At 46.5% G+C, this 19,641-nt stretch overlaps 1 protein-coding gene across 1 annotated transcript in view; it reads left to right on the top strand.

Annotated features, from left to right (window-relative positions):
* The window catches only part of LOC146260992 (receptor tyrosine-protein kinase erbB-4-like), a 144,021-nt gene extending 138,840 nt beyond the window's left edge, over positions 1 to 5,181 (top strand). Inside the window, 1 exon segment of the mRNA XM_084667462.1 lies at positions 1 to 5,181. This exon segment is cut by the window's left edge and continues 170 nt beyond it. Coding sequence (XP_084523588.1) covers positions 1 to 687 — 687 coding nt within the window. The 3' untranslated portion in view covers positions 688 to 5,181.
* Positions 5,182 to 19,641: the final 14,460 nt, after the last annotated feature.

The raw sequence follows: 19,641 nt of genomic DNA, 5'->3' as shown, positions 1-19,641 counted from the left end.
CTGGGTCTGGAGGTTCTGAGAAAGAACGGCCTGCCCCTCCCTTCACACTCCTCAGCTCCCGCCACTGCCACTGCCACCCACCTCCCCCTCACCATCCAAACCAGCCTCCCTCACTACCCCCTGCCCTCCGCCCAGCCCTCCCCCTCAGGCCTGTCCTGCCACCACCCCCCTTCTCACACACTCCATGCGCACCACAGTGTCAAACTTGGCAACCCGACTCAGCCTGGAACAGCCAGCCAGAGTGCCCCACACGCGGGGAGCCACGGCCACCAGGCCCAGCCCGGCTCCACTGCCCAGGCCTGCCACCCTGCCAAGCAGGGCCCCGCTTCGACATCGGCACCTGCGGGCCACACCAGCGTCCCAGCCTACCAGGGGCTCACCACCCACCCAGGCAGCATGCTCAAGCACGGCGCCGCCCAGACAAGTGGCAAAGCGGCCGGCAAGAAGCTGAAGGTGACCTTTGACAATCCCGAGTACTGGCAGCACAGTTTGCCCCCCAAGCCGTCCAGCCAGCAGAGCACGGAACCTGCCGGCACTCAGGCGGCCAACGCCAAGCTCTTCTACAAACAAAACGGCCGCATCCGCCCGGCAGTGGCCGAGAACCCCGAGTACCTGTCTGAGTTCTCCCTCAAACCCGGCACTGTTTTACCTCCTCCACCATACCGCCAGCGGAACACTGTGGTATAGAACCCAACGTTCCCCTCCACATTTCCCCAGGCCCAGACAGGCTCCTCACCAACCCCTCCCATCGCCCTCTCCGGACCGTCTCAGCCCCTCCGAGAGAGGATCGTCCATTCCTCTAACAGCTGAGTGAGCCCCCCCCCCTTCCCCCGCCCACAGACCATCACCCACCTGGGACGTCAACCTCACCTGGGGGGAGGATCTTGGTGTCCCGGCCCAGCCCCCTTACGCTCTGCTCCGTAGCTCCAGACTCTGTCCTGGACCTGGTCCAGTACAGACTGCAGATAGAGACCAATGCTAGCGACGTTAGCAGCTAAGAGTGTATAGAAGGTGAACTCACTGTGGTGGGATGTGCAGCAGCTATAAGAGGAGCCAGACAATGTGGAGTTCTGTAGGAGCAGGCTGTACACATCTCAGCCTGCACGGACGTGGTCCCCGGACAATACGATGGAACCACACTGGAAGAGAACACGGGTGAAATGGGACTGAAGACTGTATCTACAAACAAACACTCAAACACACAAACAACGGAGGTATGAACGTCAATCACATTTAAAACACTAGTGTGAATTGTTGTAGAAATCATGACTTCGGTATCACCCATGTCATGTTTAAAAGCAACTTACACGGCGGTGACCAAGCCTCAAAAAAAGCTTCTTTAATTCCCACAAGTAGTGAAGTAAATGTTCACAAGCCACTACATGTCATTCTAAACCTGTGCCAACCAAGCAGGGCGACTACTTTTGTATTCTATCCTTCTTTACTTAGCTCACTTGATTCATGCTGACTTGACAACTCTTACAGAAAGAGAAATGTCTCTATTAATGTATAGAGGCTATCACACTGGAACAAAAACACTGGCACTTCAGTCAGAAGATTTTATACTCGTAGCGCGGATCCAGCAGCACATTGACAGGAAGTAATGCAGATTGTGACCTTACATGGAAACTTGCATTAGTGAGGATAGTTTGCCAGGCAGAAGGGAGGATAATTAGGAGTTCTGCAGCAGGATTAAATGGAGTTTGTGACTGCTCTACATGATGGCCTGGATTATGACTAGACCAAGCGGTGGGAGGGAGGAAGGATAAAGAGAGAAGGAGCGAGGGAAAGGGGGAGGAGGGAGGGCAGACGAACTGGAGGTGCGGTGGAGGTGAAGTGTCCTAATGAAGACCTGGAGGAATGCACCAGACAGCACCAGCAGACCATAGGCAGAGAGGGAGCAAGAGAAAGAGAGAGAGAGGGAGAGAGGGAGAGACAGAGAAGGAGAGGACAGCAGCTCCACAGGGGCAGCCAGAGAGCAGCAGAGTTGGAAGCTGGAGTAAGTGCAGAGCGCCAGTGAGGCCAGTCGGCCTTGGATGCGGTCCTGAACTCCATGAGGCTGTGCTGTCAAGTCAGGGGGGCTCCTCTCTCCCAACTCACCTCTGCAGCTAGAGGATGAACCACTTCTCAGAGAACACTCCAAACCATCTGTTAGATGGGAGTTATTTTCTCCAAAACAGACACAGGCGATGACGGAATGTGTAAAAATGCCAATTATTGATAGCAGTTTCAAAAAAATGATAAGTGAGCAGTGACGCGTCTGTCGATAAGAGAACAATTGCCTCCATTTAGATCGAGGCACATAAACGTTGGAGTGTGTACTTCTGGCTGTGTCTGCCTGTGTGAACTAACAGGGCTGTCAGTTTTCTGCTGCTAAAGAAGAAGGCTTTTGGGGAGAACATGCTCTTCTGAGGGGCTGGATAGGTTTTACAGCACTGATTGTTGCTTTAATACAGAGTACATTTGTTTGCTGGCCATTTTTCTTCCTCAGAGTTGATCCCACGTGAGCATGGTAAGGGCAGCCATCTACTCATCACACTTGTGGGCACAGGCAGACTCTTGTCTGTCATTGATTTTGTGTGTGCTGCCAGTATTTGTTTGTTTTACTCCATGGGGAGCACTATGATCAAAGTAGTGGGTTCGGAAAAACAATTCTGCTTCTTTTTTTTCTTCACCTTAACAAAAATCACCATAATGTGACTATTTTGGATTATATGTGGTCGAGAAAAGAATATCAGGAATTGGATTGTGCCATTACTGAGGTAAAGAAGGCTAAGGGTGAAGGCTACATTGAGTGAGTCATCTCATTTGTGTGAGTTTGTGGCTTCGAGCTCTATGTTTTTGCCTTTTCGATAATGATAGGATTATCATGTGAGGATGCATTGCTTTTTCCTAATTCATAGAACTGGAGACCACAGCTTCTTCCAGTGCCATATATTAACCCAGTTTCTGAGTTTGTTTATAGATGGACGGAAAAGAAAGATCCTCAATGCAGATTGTAGAAGGCTTAAGGACAGATGAAGACCATCAGGGTTCTAGAACAGTGAGAGTCTTGGTCCTCACATTGTGGCTGCCATTCAGGTTCAAAAGAGCAGCATTGACAATTCAGTAAAATCAACTCACTTACTTTGAGCACACTGTGGTTTGTTCTGAGTTCCAGGGCCTTGGCGAGGTCAGGGCCCAGTTTTGTGCAGGGCTCAAATTCTGAGGTAAATGCTGTAGCTGTTTTGTAAAGCAACTAAATTCCCGACCGCAGCAACAGTTTATCAATCCAACCACTTCAACAGTTTAGAGTACCACACACATTGTTCACTGTACTTGAAGTACTGTGAAACCATCATGCATGATACCTCAAGTGTGTCCTTGTTCAAAACAATTTATAAGCAATTTGTTGAAACGGTTTTATGTTCTGAGCAAGGGAAAAGCAAGGGGGAAGGGGGTGAATATACAAACAAGGAATTCAAATCAGTAGCACAAGCTGTAATGGCCAAGTAATGAAGGGAGAATTGGTAAAGTAGAACTCCAAACTGAACATTCAGTCACTGAAACGTTCCTGTCATCGGAAAAACATGGAAGGCAACAGACAGTAGTTACCCAGAACCTTTTTATCAGTATTTATGTATTTCATTTTTTATATATATTTTGGGGGCGGGGGCATTTTCTTCTTTATTTATTTTGATAGACAGGAAAGGCAACAAGAGAAAGGGGATGATGCCGGTGTACATACTGTGTGCAGGAAATCACCCAGGCTGGAATGGAACCCGGGCCCCTGTTGTAAGGCCTCAGCTGTTAGCGGTACACGTTCTTTCCGGAAAGCCACCGGAGCAGCCCAGTTACTCAGTGTTTTAGTGTTCTCTCATAGTCATATTTATCATGGTCTGATTTTGTTTGTAAATCTTTTTTTTTAAATATTGTAACATAATTGATAAGACTTGAACATACTGTAAACATTTTTTTTTTTTTCTGTACTGGTAAAACTTAATTTAACATGGAAGGACTTTTTTTATAATGAAAACATTTCTTCATTTGCATCTTAATTGCACGAATTGTTGTACTTGAGTGGATTCATTCTTCTGGTGACATTATGTTCAAATGATCAAACCAATATAATTGTACAGACATCTGGAATTTACTCAAAATTTAGCTAACCAACTATGTTGAATGATAAAATGTGAAGAGTATTTTTATAAAGCATTTTAACAGACATAGCCTGGTGAGTCTGTTCATTTAAAAGGATGCTTTGAATTTATATGGCATTCCTCTCCCACTATATTTCTGTTTAATGGTCCTCCTCACAGCTTCTCTCTCCCTCTCTATGTAACAGTACTTTCGTTAGTAAATATTGTTTTGAATTTTTGTGTCGGGGCAGTGACATGTACAAACTCTGCTTGGTGTCCCATGAATGAAGCCTCGCCATGTGACTTCTCCATGTACCGTGCTTGTCTCAGAGCAGGTGGACACCCTTAGGACAGCTCACAGTGATGTGTTCCTGTTTCCCCTCCCACACTGTCACATCTCATCTGTCTCACTGTAATAAGAACACAACCTTCCTCTATCTCTCGATCTGTCTGTCTGTCTCTCTCTATCGGTCTCTCTGTCTATCTTGCTTTCTCTCCATCAGTCTCAAATCTCTATCTCTCTGTCTGTCTCTTTCTCCCTCTCTGTTTGTCTGCCTAAACTCAGTTATACCACCTCTACCTAGGACCAGATGTGTGCCAGTGATCCATTAACGTCCGCTCTCTCTTTATTTTTTGTAATACCTTGTTGGTCTTGTCTAATGAAGGACTGTCCAAAGTGACAAAAACATGTATTATAACAGTAGTACAGTAAAACTCAACACCTTAATCTCTATGTGGCACTTTCTACCTACATGTATTCATCTGTGCATCATGACTCAGCTATAACTTATTTTTGAGTAATGAATTATTTATTTTGCATGCTTCTACTATGTACTGTACAGTCAATGTAGTTTTAACACTGTGGTAAGACAGAGTCAGATCCCTCAATCCAGAACAGTTACCCATCTTCTCCGTGACCCTGCCTTTGACCATGCTGGCTAATCCTATATCTCTTCACATCTTAAAGCTTTATATCATAGAAACACTGTTCCTCATATTTGTTACATAAATCTGTCAAAGGTATATTTTTAATTTAATATAAATAAAGATTGATTCAATATTTTCCCTGTGGTGATGGTTCACTGTTTTGCATGTTTGCAACTCAAATCTATCTCAACATGCACACTGAGTAAACTGTTCACACATGAACAGTTTAGTTGACACATGAACAGTTTAGTTTGAGGCGTGAAAATATTAAATACTGTCATATATATCACTTAAAGGTGTTTGTTGGTATGTGCAAGTGGATGTGTAATGTGTGTGGTGTGTGCGTATATGCAAAGTGTGTGTGTGTCCTGTATGTGTGATGTGTGCGTGTGCATTTGGGTGTAGTTCAGCACAATACTGTCTGTACCTATGCTCTCAAATGCATTTTTACCTCAGAGTTTCATTGATCCATGAAACAAAAAAGTGCAAGCAATTACAAAAATGTCACAATTGGTCTTTTTTCTCTTTTGTTTTTTGTTTTCTCCTTTATCAAATGTTGAGAGTATAACCAAGTGACACGATGAAAAAATACAATTGCAAGAGTCTTACTTTGACGTGAGTTTTTTTCACTGAACATTCAGGAAGTTAAAATACCGAACTACTGCACCCTACCACAGTTTGAGGCTCAAAAAGACTGCGAGATGAGGACCCAATCATCAAAGGGCCGCTCAGCATCTCTAGCATTCTCCGTCTTTAAACCAAACGGGTTAATATTGTGGATGGAACATTTTGCTCTGATTTTCTCTGCCTCATCCTGTACTTAATCCACTGTTTACTGAACATTCCGTTATGTAAAATGGCCGAGGCACATCGTTTGCTATGCAGTGGTTTTTCAAACCGCACACTCCAAGGCTTTCATTTCAATCATAAATAATACAAAACTGTCCAATGGCAGAATAAGAGCTTTCTGAAGTAGCTCATATTAATACTAATAAGGCAATGGGGTGGTATATGTAAACACTGTTTCTGAACTGGAAAACTGCTTCCTAAAATGCAGCAATATTTACTTAGTCTGCAGATATGGACATACCAGTCAGGTTATATAGAATTAGGGGAGGAATTTATCTTTTTTTGTTGTTGAAGTGTTTATTGCTGCGTGATTTCCACTCATGGAAACATCGTCAACAATCAGGAGCCAGTGAAACATGCTTAGAACATGCTTCCACGTGCTGATTTCTTCACTTTAGAGAATGTGAACGCAAATAATTGGAGAGCTGAGCCCGACAGATTATTATTACACGGCAGCTCTCCAAGCAAGTGAGGTCGTTGTTAAATTGGGCATCACCGTTAAAGCCATTTGTCAGTGTAATGGGAGAAGTCAGTGTTTAAGCTGTATTTCTGCTATCACTGTCACGGACAGGATCGCGTTGAATCCGAAAGGCCCGTGTCATTACTCTTCAGCTGCCCTGTCCACCGCAGCACGAGGATGACAGCTCATCGCCGGCTCGACTGCTGTTGTGTCATTGCGGTCCGTCACCTCGACGAGTGTCTCAGCCACGCAGGCCCAACGGGAAAGCGTTTAAAAGCGGGCGACCCCTCGCGATGAGTCACATTTTCCCGTCTTAATGATCTCAGGGTTTCTTTCGATGCCAACGTGAACACTTCTGTCTCTGCTGCACCGTGTTGCTCGACAGCCGAATATCTGGAGATGGTGAATATGAGGGGGCCTGCAGCAGGCCTGCTGATGCGATGGTTGCAGCTGTTTTTCTTGTTGATGAGTCTCGGTTCTATCACATTGGAACATCAGATCTGACAGAAAACCACCTCAGACTTTTTTGTTGTTGCAGAAAACCCTATGGTCATTGATTGGATGATGACGAAGCTGTCTGGAAAATGGAAGGAGGAAGGGAGATGAGTGGGAATGAGGAAGTTAAGTGTGGGGATGAGAGGAACATGCAAGGATGCTGGGACAGGTGGAATGGAGGACTCCCTAAAGAGAGAGAGAGAGCGTGGGTGATAGCTGTAGGCAGTTATACATGAACAGGGACCAGCCGATGTGTTGTACAACACACAGAAAAGGGGAATCCCTTTTTGACTACCAGGAGGATTGGTAGCCTAATTATTCACTATTATACCTTCTTTTAAGCAGTGACTAACTGGTCAATGTCCTTCTGCACTGGTCAAGCTTAACTACTCTGGATCAGTGTGGATCTTCAGAGCGACACTGTTTGGGGTCTTCTCTAGATCCAGCTATTTCTTATTGCTCTGGTTGAGATACACACACACACACACACACACACACTGAATCACCCAGGGCAGAGGACAGAGATGGAGAGCTCTAATTTCAACACAGCCCACACACTCTGAGCTCCTTCCGTCTCACTGCCCTCCATCCCCTTTCTGTCACACGCACACACAGACACACACACACACACACATGCTCAGATGCATTCAAACGCACCCGCACACAAAACGTTGCCTTTTCTCCCTGGATATGACAGCAGGGTAGATAGATGAAGCTACACAAAGTGACAAGAAGGCTTCCTTGGCTAACTCCTGACACCAATTGCTCTGGCTCTTCAAAACTCCTTATTTATCCAAAACCAGTTTTCATCCCCGTCTCTTAACTCACATTCAAGGCCTGCATAATAACTGTGATCACAGTGACATCACTATTCCTTGGTGTGTGTGCGTGTGTGTGCTTCCTTGTGAATTTACAAGTGTGCAAGTGTGTGTGCTTCCGCCTGCTCCTGGAGCTCCAGAGCAGAACAGAGAAGATGAGGGTTGTGTGCACCATATTGCTCTGTCTGTGCTTGTATTCATGTTGGGCTTGGCTGTGATTGACTGTGGTTCAGCCCTCCTGCTTCAAAGTGCTACTTTTACAGTTCTAGTTTCAAAGTGCACCAGCCAAGTTCTGTAAGTGCAGAGAGCCTTCTACTTCAAATCTCTCTCTCTCTCTCTCTCTCTCTCTCTCTCTCTCTCTCTCTCTCTCTCTCTCTCTCTCTCTCTCTCTCTCTCTCTCTCTCCTTGTCTCTCTCTCTCCTTATCTCTCTCTCTGTCCTTATCTCTCTCTCTCTGCTTCTCTCTCTCTCTCTCTCTCTCTCTCTCTTTCTCTCTCTCTCTCTCTCTCTCTCTCTCTCTCTCTCTCTCCCTCTCTCTCTCTCTCTCTCTCTCTCTCTCTCTCTCTCTCTCTCTCTCTATCTCTCTCTCTCTCTGTGTCTCTCTCATAAGACACACTTTAAGAATAATTAGGAACGTTGTATCTGTGTGTTAGTTTTCAGGAAGTTTCCGGTATATTTTAACATTACATTTTCATGTGCACTACCAAATCTTTTGGAGTGAAATGAAACCCTTTCACAATTTAATCATCCGTCCATGTAAACTTCTGAGGTGTAAGGGCTCCAGGGACCAAAAGGCCCACATTACTGTGTCGTCCAGGCCTTTTCAACATTTGGACGAGGCTACAAAAGTTGAAAACTGACAAGGCCGTACTTTCAGGCAACAGTCATATCCTTCTCTACTGTATTCCCACAAGCTACAGAAAACACAGACTAAGCAAAATAGTACTTTCCAATGTCCTCAAAATTAAGTTTTAATTAAAGAAATCACCTCGTTTCCTGGGGGCTGTTCAAGCAACGGTGTGACGGCTCAGAAGGAGTGCGCCTTTGTGTGTGCGCACGCCGGGGCGCGTGTCTTCATGCATCAAAGGGTCTCCTCACGCTCAGGTGTGTGTGTGTGTGTGTGTGCTGTACGTACACGTGTGTGTCTGGAGGTTTGCAGGCTCCGGTGGAGCCTGAGTGTCTTTAATTGAGTGTGACCCTTCATACTGAGGTGCATGCTGACGTTCAGACAGGCTACTGCTGGAGAGATGACGGTGAAGGATCAGTCCCCCTACCAGGGCTCTTATTAGGCAGACTCACCAGCGAGGGCCCCTCATTAGCGCCATCCACACTGCCATCCTTTGGCTTCCCACAGTCCTGAAGGTGGACTCCCGTCGCTTAACACACTGGCCAACCCCAGGAACACCCACGCGCTCTTATTCTCGGCCCCCTGCAGAGCACCCTCCACACAAGCTAGACTCCCCCTATAGTGCAAGTGTTTGTTGGGGTGTCCAGTCTCCCGTCATCCGGCGCAGTGCTGCAACTCTTGATGTATGAAATCCGTCCGACTCCCTGGACAGAGATGCAGTAGCTCCAGGATATTAGCTCCCCTCACCCAGACAATAAACTCTTTATGTGTCCACTGGCTTTTATGGCGCAATAACTGAATCCCCATCCATTCAAGTCTAAAGTGCAGTGTGCGACGCATACAGGTGCTGTCCGTGGTCCTGACTCACAAATGATGCTATCCTTGGTCCTGATGGTAGGGTCTGCATAGCCCTGGGCACTTTGTCATCATCCTCACATCCCCAGCTCTGCATTTCAGATTCACAAGCACATAATGACTGTCTAGTCTGTGGCTCACTCTGACCTCCCTCTTATCCCAGTCCTACTGCTGTACATCAGAACATCACACAGCCTCTCGTCCCCCTCCGCCTGACAGGGCGATGTCAAGACCCACGGACGTGTGTGTGCGTGCGTGCGTGTGTGTGCGTACTTGTCCTGTCTGAGCCCATGTCTCTATTTGAGTAAGTCTGTGCAGCTCTGTGATTGTCACTGTGGGTACCCCAAACTATCTGTTAGGGCCGCTGCAGTGCGTGTGTCCGTGTATTTGTGTCCCTGTGCCTGTGTTTTGTGTGGGTGTGTGTGTGTGTTTCAGGTTTTTTGTAACATGTTAATGTGTAGGGTGTGTGTGTCTGTGTGTTGTTTTGTGAGTGACATCTCAGTGTGTGTGTGTGTGTTCATCTCTGTGGGTGTGTGTGTGTGTGTGTTTGTGCGCATGCGTGTGTGTGTTTGTGTGCCGTCTCCACGGCTGTCAGTGGGACGGTTTGGGGCCGTCTCTCAGAGAGACAGAGAGACAGCATCACTATGCAGCACAGTGCTGGGGTTTGTCTGGGGCCTCCGCTGCCACCTTCCTAATGAGCCCTCCTGAGACTAGCCTCAGCCATTTATCGTCCTGATGAGCGGGGACATCGATGCGCACACACACACTGAACTGACCCACACACTGTGTCCAACACCACCCTGTGGATACTCACAGAGATACTGCTTCATACCAACTCCCGGCCACTACCCTCTCCCAACCGCTCCCCCCCCACCCCACACACACACACACTTGCTGCACAGGTAAATTGTTAAATTAATCTTAGTTATTCTTAAACTTAAATCAAATGTCAAAACAACATGTTGTTACCATGTTGTCAACAGAGTAAAGGGTTAAGTGGTAGAGGGGGGGGGTGCCATAAGGCTGATCAGATATTGTTTATTGTGGACAAGCTCATTAAAGTGTCACAATTCATTACGGGAGCCATATCCTCACCTTGTCACACAGCTAATGGGAATATCAATCATCAGCTAGCCCACTACGACCTCCCCACATCCACCCGCTACATCCTGACACTCTTGACATTTCTACCCGAAATTTCGCAGCCAGAGAGCTCTGGTCTCCATGAAGACTTGTCATTGGCTGGCGCGTCACCGGCTGTGCTCTAGTACAGGTACTACTGCTGTGATAGGATGTCTGCCTGTCCGCCTGTCCGCCTGCCCGCCTGCCTGCCTGCCTGCCTGTCTGTCTGCCTTTCATGCTCTGTGTGTGACTGGCTTCTGGATCACCTGTCTGTCCTTACTGTGTGTGGGGACTGAAGAGCGTGGTAGAATCTCTCTTGAGATGTATTATGACTCTGTCACACACTGAAATTGTATTCAATGCTGCATTTGTCCCTCGTTTTACATGTATTCCTACTTGTTCCACCTGTTAAAGTTAAGGTACTATAAATATATACAGCTTTGTAAAAACAAATAAGATTACAATTCTAGTTTTAGCCTTTATAGGTGTGTGTGTGTGTTTACAACCTTTAAAACCAAAAAAAGCAAGTTTTGTTTTATTCTAGAAATGACAACATTTCTCCCAAATTTCAACAAGATTGTCAATCATGGCTTTTTTTTTGCAGAAAATGTAAACTGTCATGAAAACTGTTCAAAATATTTCAGAGGGTTCTCTACCAGTCTCTCACATTGCTGTTGGGTGACTTTATGCCATTCCTGGCACAAGCATTCAAGCAGCTTGGCTTTGTTTGATGGCTTGTGACCATCCATCTTCCTCACATTCCTAATGCACCCCCAGATCATCTTCTGATGTGTCCAATTTTCAGCTTTGCCCGACACCTGGTCTCTAATGGTTAGATGGAGGCCTGGAGAGGGCCTGCCAGCCACTGTGTCTCCCAGTCACCGGGACATTTGGGGGAGGATCGCTGATGATCTGAGGGTGCTTCAGCAACACTAGAATCGGACAGATTTGTCATTGTAAAGGACACGTAAATCAAGTTCTCTTCCTGGAAGAAAACTTGCTATAACACTGGCTTTTTTGAGTTGAAACAGATCAAATCAAAACCTGATAATGTAAACCCATATATACTGCGTCTTATTTTAACTTAGTGAGAGCAGAAAGGGACTTAATAATGTCATTCAGATGTGTAAAAGCTTTGAAAACTGGAACACAGATGAGAAGGCTAGTTTGTTCAGACCCGATGTTTTTTGAATTGTTTACCTGGCTTCGCTTGCTCTCTCTCTCTCTCTCTCTTTCTCTCTCTCTTCTGTCTACACGTCCTTGAAGTGCTACTGCTCACTCTCTTATGGGTTCCAGCTAGGTTTCCATAGTAACCTCTCCATCAGAAATTCTTCCTGAAAAAAGCAGAGGTTCTTCTTTAATTGATAATAATAATAATAATAAGTTCACTTTTTGCTCAGCTGAGGTCATTTAGAAGAAATTAGATTTTAATCAGTTCACATTTTACATAAACTGCACTGGTAGAATAATCTTAAAAGACTTTATTAGGACAATATATGATTCATGCTCTGACACTGTTGCATCACCTCCATAAACACACTCTTCACCAGAAACCAATTTTTCTAATAATTAAATGATGCGTGTGTGTGTGTATGTGTTTGCATGCGTGTAACTGTACGTGCACGTGTGTGCACACATGTTTACACAAGCCAACCATGTCGAAGCAAAGTGTGCTCTATAGCCCTCGCTGGTGCTCACCTGGTAAACAGACACAGGGGTTAAGGCAGTTCAAAGGCTCTCAGACCTCAATTGCTGCATCGCCTTCAAACTGGCTTCCCCAACAGCCAGTCATTTCATTTAATGTGTAAATATCTGTTTGGTGTCAGGTAGCTAGCTAGCAGAGGAAGGGAAAAAAGCCCAGCTGACTGATCGGACAGGCAATTCCAGTAGCGTGTGTTTGAGGGCAGGGTGGGATGGGTACTGGCTATCATAAGGAGAGTAGCCCGCAGGGAAGCAGACAAGAGAGAAGAGAGAAGTCTTCTGGACAGCAGTTGGAGCAATTCCCCAAGGTTATATATATTCTATGTGACCAATATGTTCACGGTTATGGATATGATAAATGGTCCGAAAGGAGTAAACATTTTTAATAGGGTTGTTTTTTTATGGGCCGTATCGTTCAGATGGAAACTATACAGGAGTACTGTACCAATTTCCTGTGGTGGCATTGCACACAGCATTGCACACAGCATACTGCACTATGCTGTGTGTGTGTGTGTGTGTGTGTGGGAGGGGGGGGTCTGCGTGCGTGTGTGTGTGTGTGTGTGGCCTTTCCACGTTTCACCCATATGTGGACATCAGAGAGGGAGGTGACAGATGGGCCTCCCTGCCTTCTTCTGGCCCTGTGCCAGGAAGTCCCGCCCACCAGGGGGAAATCCTAGGGGATATGTGTGTGTTTGTGTGTGTGTGTGTGTGTGTGTGTATTGTGGTGGGAGGGCAGAGTTATTCGGTTCAGGGCTGTTCGATTAAGTTGATGAATGGCCTAATTACTGGCAGTAAACACTCTCCTGTAAGATAAGACAACAAACATAGAGAGAGAAGGAAAGGGAGAGGGGGAGGGGGAGGGGAGAGGGGGATGGGTTGGCGAGTCTGGAGGTGGGAGAGAAAGAAGGTGAAGGGTTTACGAGTGAAAGAAAGGGTAAGAGGGGACCGAACTTGAGGTCGTTTCCAATGCTTTTTGTAGTATGACTCACAGCACCGCACAGACAAGTGTGTGTGTGTGTATGTGCAAAAACAATCGGTTGGCATTTAATAGACATAGCAGTTTCCTGTTTCATTCAGTGGGTATGGCGCATCTGATATAATAGTACTGCATGCATGACCATCTCTGCTGAATTACTGTAACTATCACTGGAATCGTTCACTCATCGCAACAGTGCAATGAGGCTCGGTCACTCTACTTCGTCTTATCCTGAAACACACTCATTCTTCCAAAAAACGGAAACAACCAAGCAGAAAGTTACTCAAAGTAAATCCCCACAAATCCTCAATACCCAGATGATCCACAGCTGGCCGCTCATGCGTAAACCTCCCCAGGAGTGGGTGCCGTGAGGCTGGGGATCCCAGTTTGAACCGGGGGGGGGGGGGGGGGGGGTGTCTCGGGATAGCAGAGGCTTTTGAAAGCGGTTGCTTCCAGACTTGCTGGAGTGTCACATCTGACCCCTCTTTGTGGTGCTTCAGAGCGTGGCGTGGGTGGATATCTCAACCTCTACTCCCATCTCTCCCACGTATTCCTTTGTCGAAGAGGGCTGGAAGACCCTTCACTCTTCTCTCTATCTCTCTCTCTTTCTCTCTCCGCCCCTCTCCCACTTCCTCTGTAGTCTGGGGGAGCGCGTTGAGATCACACTGACAGCTCAGACCTCCCCATCCAAACTAGTAACTAAACTAGTGTCTCCACAGCTCACAAACTACAGTACATTAGGGCTCCATTGTGGAAACTACTGTGTGTGTTATGCTAAAACTTGATATCCTCATTTGTGATCTCTTTATACGTTTCTTTTGAGATTCAAGGACGCACAACTTCTGTCAGCAGGTCGAGGGTCATTTTAGAACCTTTGTGAAGATGTCGTTCTTAAGCACCAAGGTCCTTGAAACTGCTGACATTTTTCTTTAAAGTAAGCCCTCTGCCTTCATCTCAGTAACAAGTGTATTAAATGGGACTGTGTATTGTTTTCATTGATTCTGTCATGGCAACCTTGTAACAGAACCTTGCTTCATAATTGGATTCTTGTGTTGAGAACCATAAGCTCAATTCCCCTTGCAAAGGCAGAGGAACAGGAGCAAATGGAAATGCTTGCTTTCACAAGCTCACCTGAAGTTGAAAACCTGTCTTCATGAACGCATATCAGACAGCATAACGTTACCCGTAATGTTATTTGTAGTTTTTTGGGGATGGATTCCATATCAGGACGTGATAAGATAACCAAATGGTTGAAGCCTTTGAAAAATCACTCTTTATACATCTGGATAAAATCCCAATATAATCTTCTTGTTTACTGTATTTTATTAAGTTGTTTTTCCCTGCCACGAGAGAAGGCATTGCAAGCAAACCCTCCCATAAAATAAAAGCTTTGTATAGATCTTGCAGGGTGAAAAATGAATAACGATAAATTCAAGTGGGCTGTTTTTTCTTTCTCCTTTTCTCCAGACATATTTAAAAAAGACTGTTAGGTTGTGTATTGGAGTTTAGGGAGAGGGGATGATGAATAATTTGAGAATTAAGATGTAACGATGTCTTTTGAAAGCCGACACGAATGTGTTCCGTATGGATACTGATACAGGCCTCATAATTGGTGTCAGAAAGGAAGATACATACACACAGTGCATAGTACAGTATCCTGATGCCCAGGGTGATATAAAAGGGCCAATTATAGCTGTACATTACAATCCTCAACCACTTAGGACTCAGCAGACAAGAAAGCCTCGTCTGATTGGTAGACCCCTCCAGTACAGGTTCTAGTGAACTTAGATTCAAAGGATTCTTATTGCAGAGGCCAGACTGCACTCAACAGAAAGTTTGATGCCACAATAAACAAGATGTGTTCATATCCTGAAAGTAAAAGATGGGAAACGAAAGGTAATTTCGTCGATGCACTTCTTAATGACAAAAGGCCAAAACCGTAAGGACAGGAAGCCTCTTTCCTCATTCAGAGACAGAAAAATAACAATGACAATAAAAAAGGAGTGTTTGATAGCCCTTGGCCCTTTGCTTCCATCCCTAAACATGCTCTTCAACTTCCTCTGTGGCAGATGGGAGCCGAGGGGCCTCGCCTGTTGTGTAGAAAAGGAACACGGAGCTTCCTGCCACAGAGACAAAACGATGGTCCTATCAGTAATAAAACGCTTAATATCTACTGACGTTGAAAATGCTCTTCTCCAGTGTTGCCTGACCACTTAATGCCACCGGTTTAGCGCTACAGATGTAATAGCTATTTACATCTTCTAATGCAATAATGTGAAAGGTTTTGAGCTACATTGATTGCTCTCGAAGAGCGATGGCTGGATTCAAGGAAGTTCAGGATGACTTTGTTACTTTTTTTATTAGATGCTACTTTAGAGAGATTTTATGAAGGGCTGTTTGTTTCAAGGTCTCTCCAAAACCACGGTAGCACACACACACACACACAGTTTCAGTAAAATGTCATACCCGTTTATCTGACATGTCTGTCTGCCTTCCTGGCTAGCTGCTTCTCTGCCAGCCTGTCTGTCTTTCTGTCTGTCTACCTGCTTGTTCATTCTCAGTGGGCATCCTGAGTAGCATCTTGCTGGCTTGTACTTCAACATGATGACAGAGATGATTAGACACCAGCTTTGGACAGTGAGACGAGGTTGCATCGCAGTTCAGGTCCAACAGCACCACCTGCTGGTACAACACCATCAACAAACGTTGACACACACCAGCGGATTCTGAAGCTTGTGCCCGTGGAGCGCTGTGTGTGGGACCAATGGGTATGTACCATTTAACATGTAAAGTGTGCGATGATCCATCTAAACCGACGTAGGTTAACTTCACGTCTCTGAGCTGTAAACAGCATTGCGCCCCAAATCGATAGTGCAGCCGGGAGATGTGATGCTGTGTGCTGTTTTGAAGGGAAATAAAGGCTGGGTTGACGAGGGAAGCCAGACGCAACCTGAAAACACCCTGGTTCACGGCATGTGGATGGTGCTAACCAGGAAGTGAGTCAAGACTCGCACGCCCACAGTGTGTAGGGGTGGTTTCACGTTGTGAGGAAACTTGAGGGCAACAGTCGGTTTGGTTAGCAGGGTGAAATGATCCTTTATCTGTACTACATCTGTTCCAACCTCTTGTCTAGACTCCCACACGTACACAGACACACACATACACACACAAACGTACCGAGGGCGAGGTGAATTCCCCTCCAAATAGGCATCATTTTTTATTCTTATAAGATCAATATCATAAAAGAATTGAGAGGTATTCCCCAACGACTGTTGTCCTTTAGTCCACAACATCTCGCTTCCTCTCCATCATCTTCTTTCTCGTCCTTTTCTCCTCCTCTCATCTTCATTTCTCTCTCTTTGTCAGTCGGCAGTCACCTCTGGGCCTGCCAAACACACTGACATCACAATTACACAGAGAACGCAGGAGCGCTCCACGGTCATCCATCACACACGCCACACACAAACACTCAGCCCTCCCTCCTGTCACGCACACACACACACACACACGCTGACACACAGCCACTAGCACGCCGTATGCTAACAGGACGTTCTGCCTGTTGCATTGCTGACGCATGCATGCACACACACACACGCGTACTTTTCCAAGCAGCACAGTGTTTACATTCAAACTCCTGTTTACATTAGGAGTTTGTTCTCTCTCTTCAACAGAAGCTACAGTGACACTATGGTGAAGAGATTTGATGGTGGCCGGATGTGTGTCTGTGTGTGTCTGTGTGTGTCTGTGTGTGTCTGTGTGTGCTTGTCTGTGTTCGTCTATGTGTGTCTGTGTGTGTGTATCTGTGTGTCTGTGTGTGTGTATCTGTGTGTGTCTGTGTGTCTTTTTTTTGTGTGTATGGGTGTGTGTGTGTGTTTGTGTAACTGCAATTTCCCCCCTGCGTTCCCCGGCGAGGTCTCTTGGCCCTGGCACTCAGCAGGCCTCCAGATGATTTGATCTCATGGTACAGGCACGTCCGCCTCTATTAGGCTCTGCCATTGTGGCAGAATTGCTCCGACTTGTCGGGTGATTAACTCAAATGAACAATTAGGCGGCTGGCTGTCATAATAACCCGCTGTATCAGAATAGGCTTGGTGGTTAACTGCTACTGTGAAGGTGCTCCAAATAAATGATCCATTCTCATAAATGTCTTTGATGATAATGCAAGCTCTGCCATAGACGTGTAATGAATCACTAAACAATAGCTCGTAGCTGCTGGTAATGGCTTGGTTTAATGCGTGAAGCTGTTGTTCTCTTTTGATATGTGGATACAAACGAGAGTCGTCGTTGAATTCAACTTCAACTTGATGTTGTGCAGCTACATTACCCTTTCTTCAGCACAGGAGTGTACTGAGCTTCTCACAGGTTGAGTTGCAGAGGGGTGGGAGCCCTGCTCAGGGGCACAGCGGCGAGGGTAGCCATCTTCATCAGCGACGCCCCTGTTGGCAGGTCATAGCCCAGCAAGCCCTGACTGCCAACCCTGGGATTCCCTGTTGGCTTCATCCAAGGGTAAAAAACACCATGATAGGGTGCGAGTGCGTGCGTGCGTGTATCTGTGTGCAGATGTATGTGTGTCAGTGAATATGCGAGTGGGTGTGAGTGTATGAGTGTGTGTGCCCCCTCCCTCCCAGCCCCAGTCTGTCTCTGGCACCCCCAGAGACTCTGCTCTGCCGTCTCAGCTGAGAGCTCCACACACCGCACCTCATCACATCCTGCTATTGGTTCCACTCACATTTCCCTGAAGCGTGGACGTCCTCCGGAGTGGAATGGCGCTCCGCTCCTGCACTACCTTGCTCTAGGAGAGCCCCTACCAGGAAATCCTCCATTGGTTCCACCCAGATTAGAGGTGCCATGTGTGCCCGACGTGACCAATGTCAGATAGCAGCCAGAGTAATGCTCTCTAATGGCCAGACAAGCCTGTCACTGTTAGCTGTAATGAATACACAATGTGTGCCCAGGGCATGGAGTCGTGACCAGCCTGGTGAGAGGGTGTGTGTGGGTGCGTGTGTGCTTGTGTGTGTGTGACAGTGAGAGGCGAATGCCATCCTGGCTGTTCATCGCACGGATCCTCCCGTCCTCTTTTCGTCACTTCTTCTTTCTTTTCGCTTAGCTGGCGCTCTTTGCACTGACAAAAAGAAGAAGAAAAAAAAGGATGGCTTGGGACCGTGGCACCCCTCTGAGGCCGGGGCGTCGAAAGCAGGAATTATAAACACGCAATCAGACTACTCTCGGCTTTCCTGGTGCTTTCTCTGGACATCCGTGGACGCTCCAAGGCAGCTGTTACTTCCCCCAGAGTCTCCATTTATTAGGTCCCTCAGTTGCGGCTTCTTGCCAAGGAGCAGACATGAGCCTGTGAGTGTGCAAGAGTTTGTTCTGTGCCAGTGTGTGTGTGTGTGCGTGTGTGTGTGTGTGTGTGTGTGTGTGCGTGTGTGTGTTTGTGTGTGTGTGTGTGTGTGTGTGTGTGTGTGTGTGTGTCTGTGTGTGTGTGTGTGTGTGTGGCCAAAGGGAATGCTATTGCTATTGTGCTCTGACGTACACTTAAGAGCCTAAACAACAGCGGAACACAAACTCATGCGTGTGTGTATGTGTGTGTCTGTGTGTGTGTGTGTCTTGTGCAGGCTCCTAAGTGTACGCCAGGGCAGGATATCAATAGGACTCTCTTGTCAGGGCCATTACCTCCAATTCATAAATGGCAGCTCGGCAGAGTGGGGCGGTAAACTGTAATCACGTCCACTAAGTGTAAGCACACACCAGAGTATATCAACCTGCTCCACACAGACGAGGCCGGGCCCAGCTGAGCTGAGCCTACCTGATCCCATGACACTCCCACTACAGCAGCCGGACAATTGAAACATTCTCCATTCTTCTTCATTTCCTGTAAAATGATTCAACTGATGCAGTTGTGCTAGAACATTGGACAACAACAAGCTTGGCCAGATTAACCTAGGAGGTTGAGGAGATAATATTCCATTTTGATTGTAAGAAGCCCTCCAACTCTGTCCCTCACTCTCATACCCCCCCCCCCCACACACACACACACACACGCACACACACACACACACACACACACACACCTCCTAGAGCAATCAAATAAGCGATCCACATCCACACCAGAGTCAGTGATGGTCAAAGAAAACAGATACACTCTGTCCTGAGGTCACGCTGGTCAAGCCCAATCTGTTCCCAGCATGCATTGCGTGTTGTAGTCGAGATAGAAACGCTCAGCTCCTCGGGTTAGCACGCTTTCTCCAAGCCATCGACTTTTCTCTATCGAATTACACCAGGTTCACCCCAGTACTGATCACTCAGATCAGACTGACTGTTAACCAATTTGGTTCCTCTCTTCCACCTAGTAGTCTATGAAGGCTTGTGCGGCCTCTGCTGTTAAGCTTGACAGTATAGAAATGTATCCCAGATCCAGACTGTCTTTGAAACATTTTTAAATTACAACGTTCCCGTCGCGAAGTGGTCTTCATT

Source organism: Hypomesus nipponensis, chromosome 12 (genome assembly GCF_054491055.1).
Source record: "Hypomesus nipponensis isolate SF chromosome 12, ASM5449105v1, whole genome shotgun sequence".
NCBI classification, from domain to species: Eukaryota; Metazoa; Chordata; class Actinopteri; order Osmeriformes; family Osmeridae; genus Hypomesus; species Hypomesus nipponensis.
The sequence above is the reverse complement of the archived record's forward strand: the minus strand, read 5'-3'. Positions and strand labels throughout refer to the sequence as shown.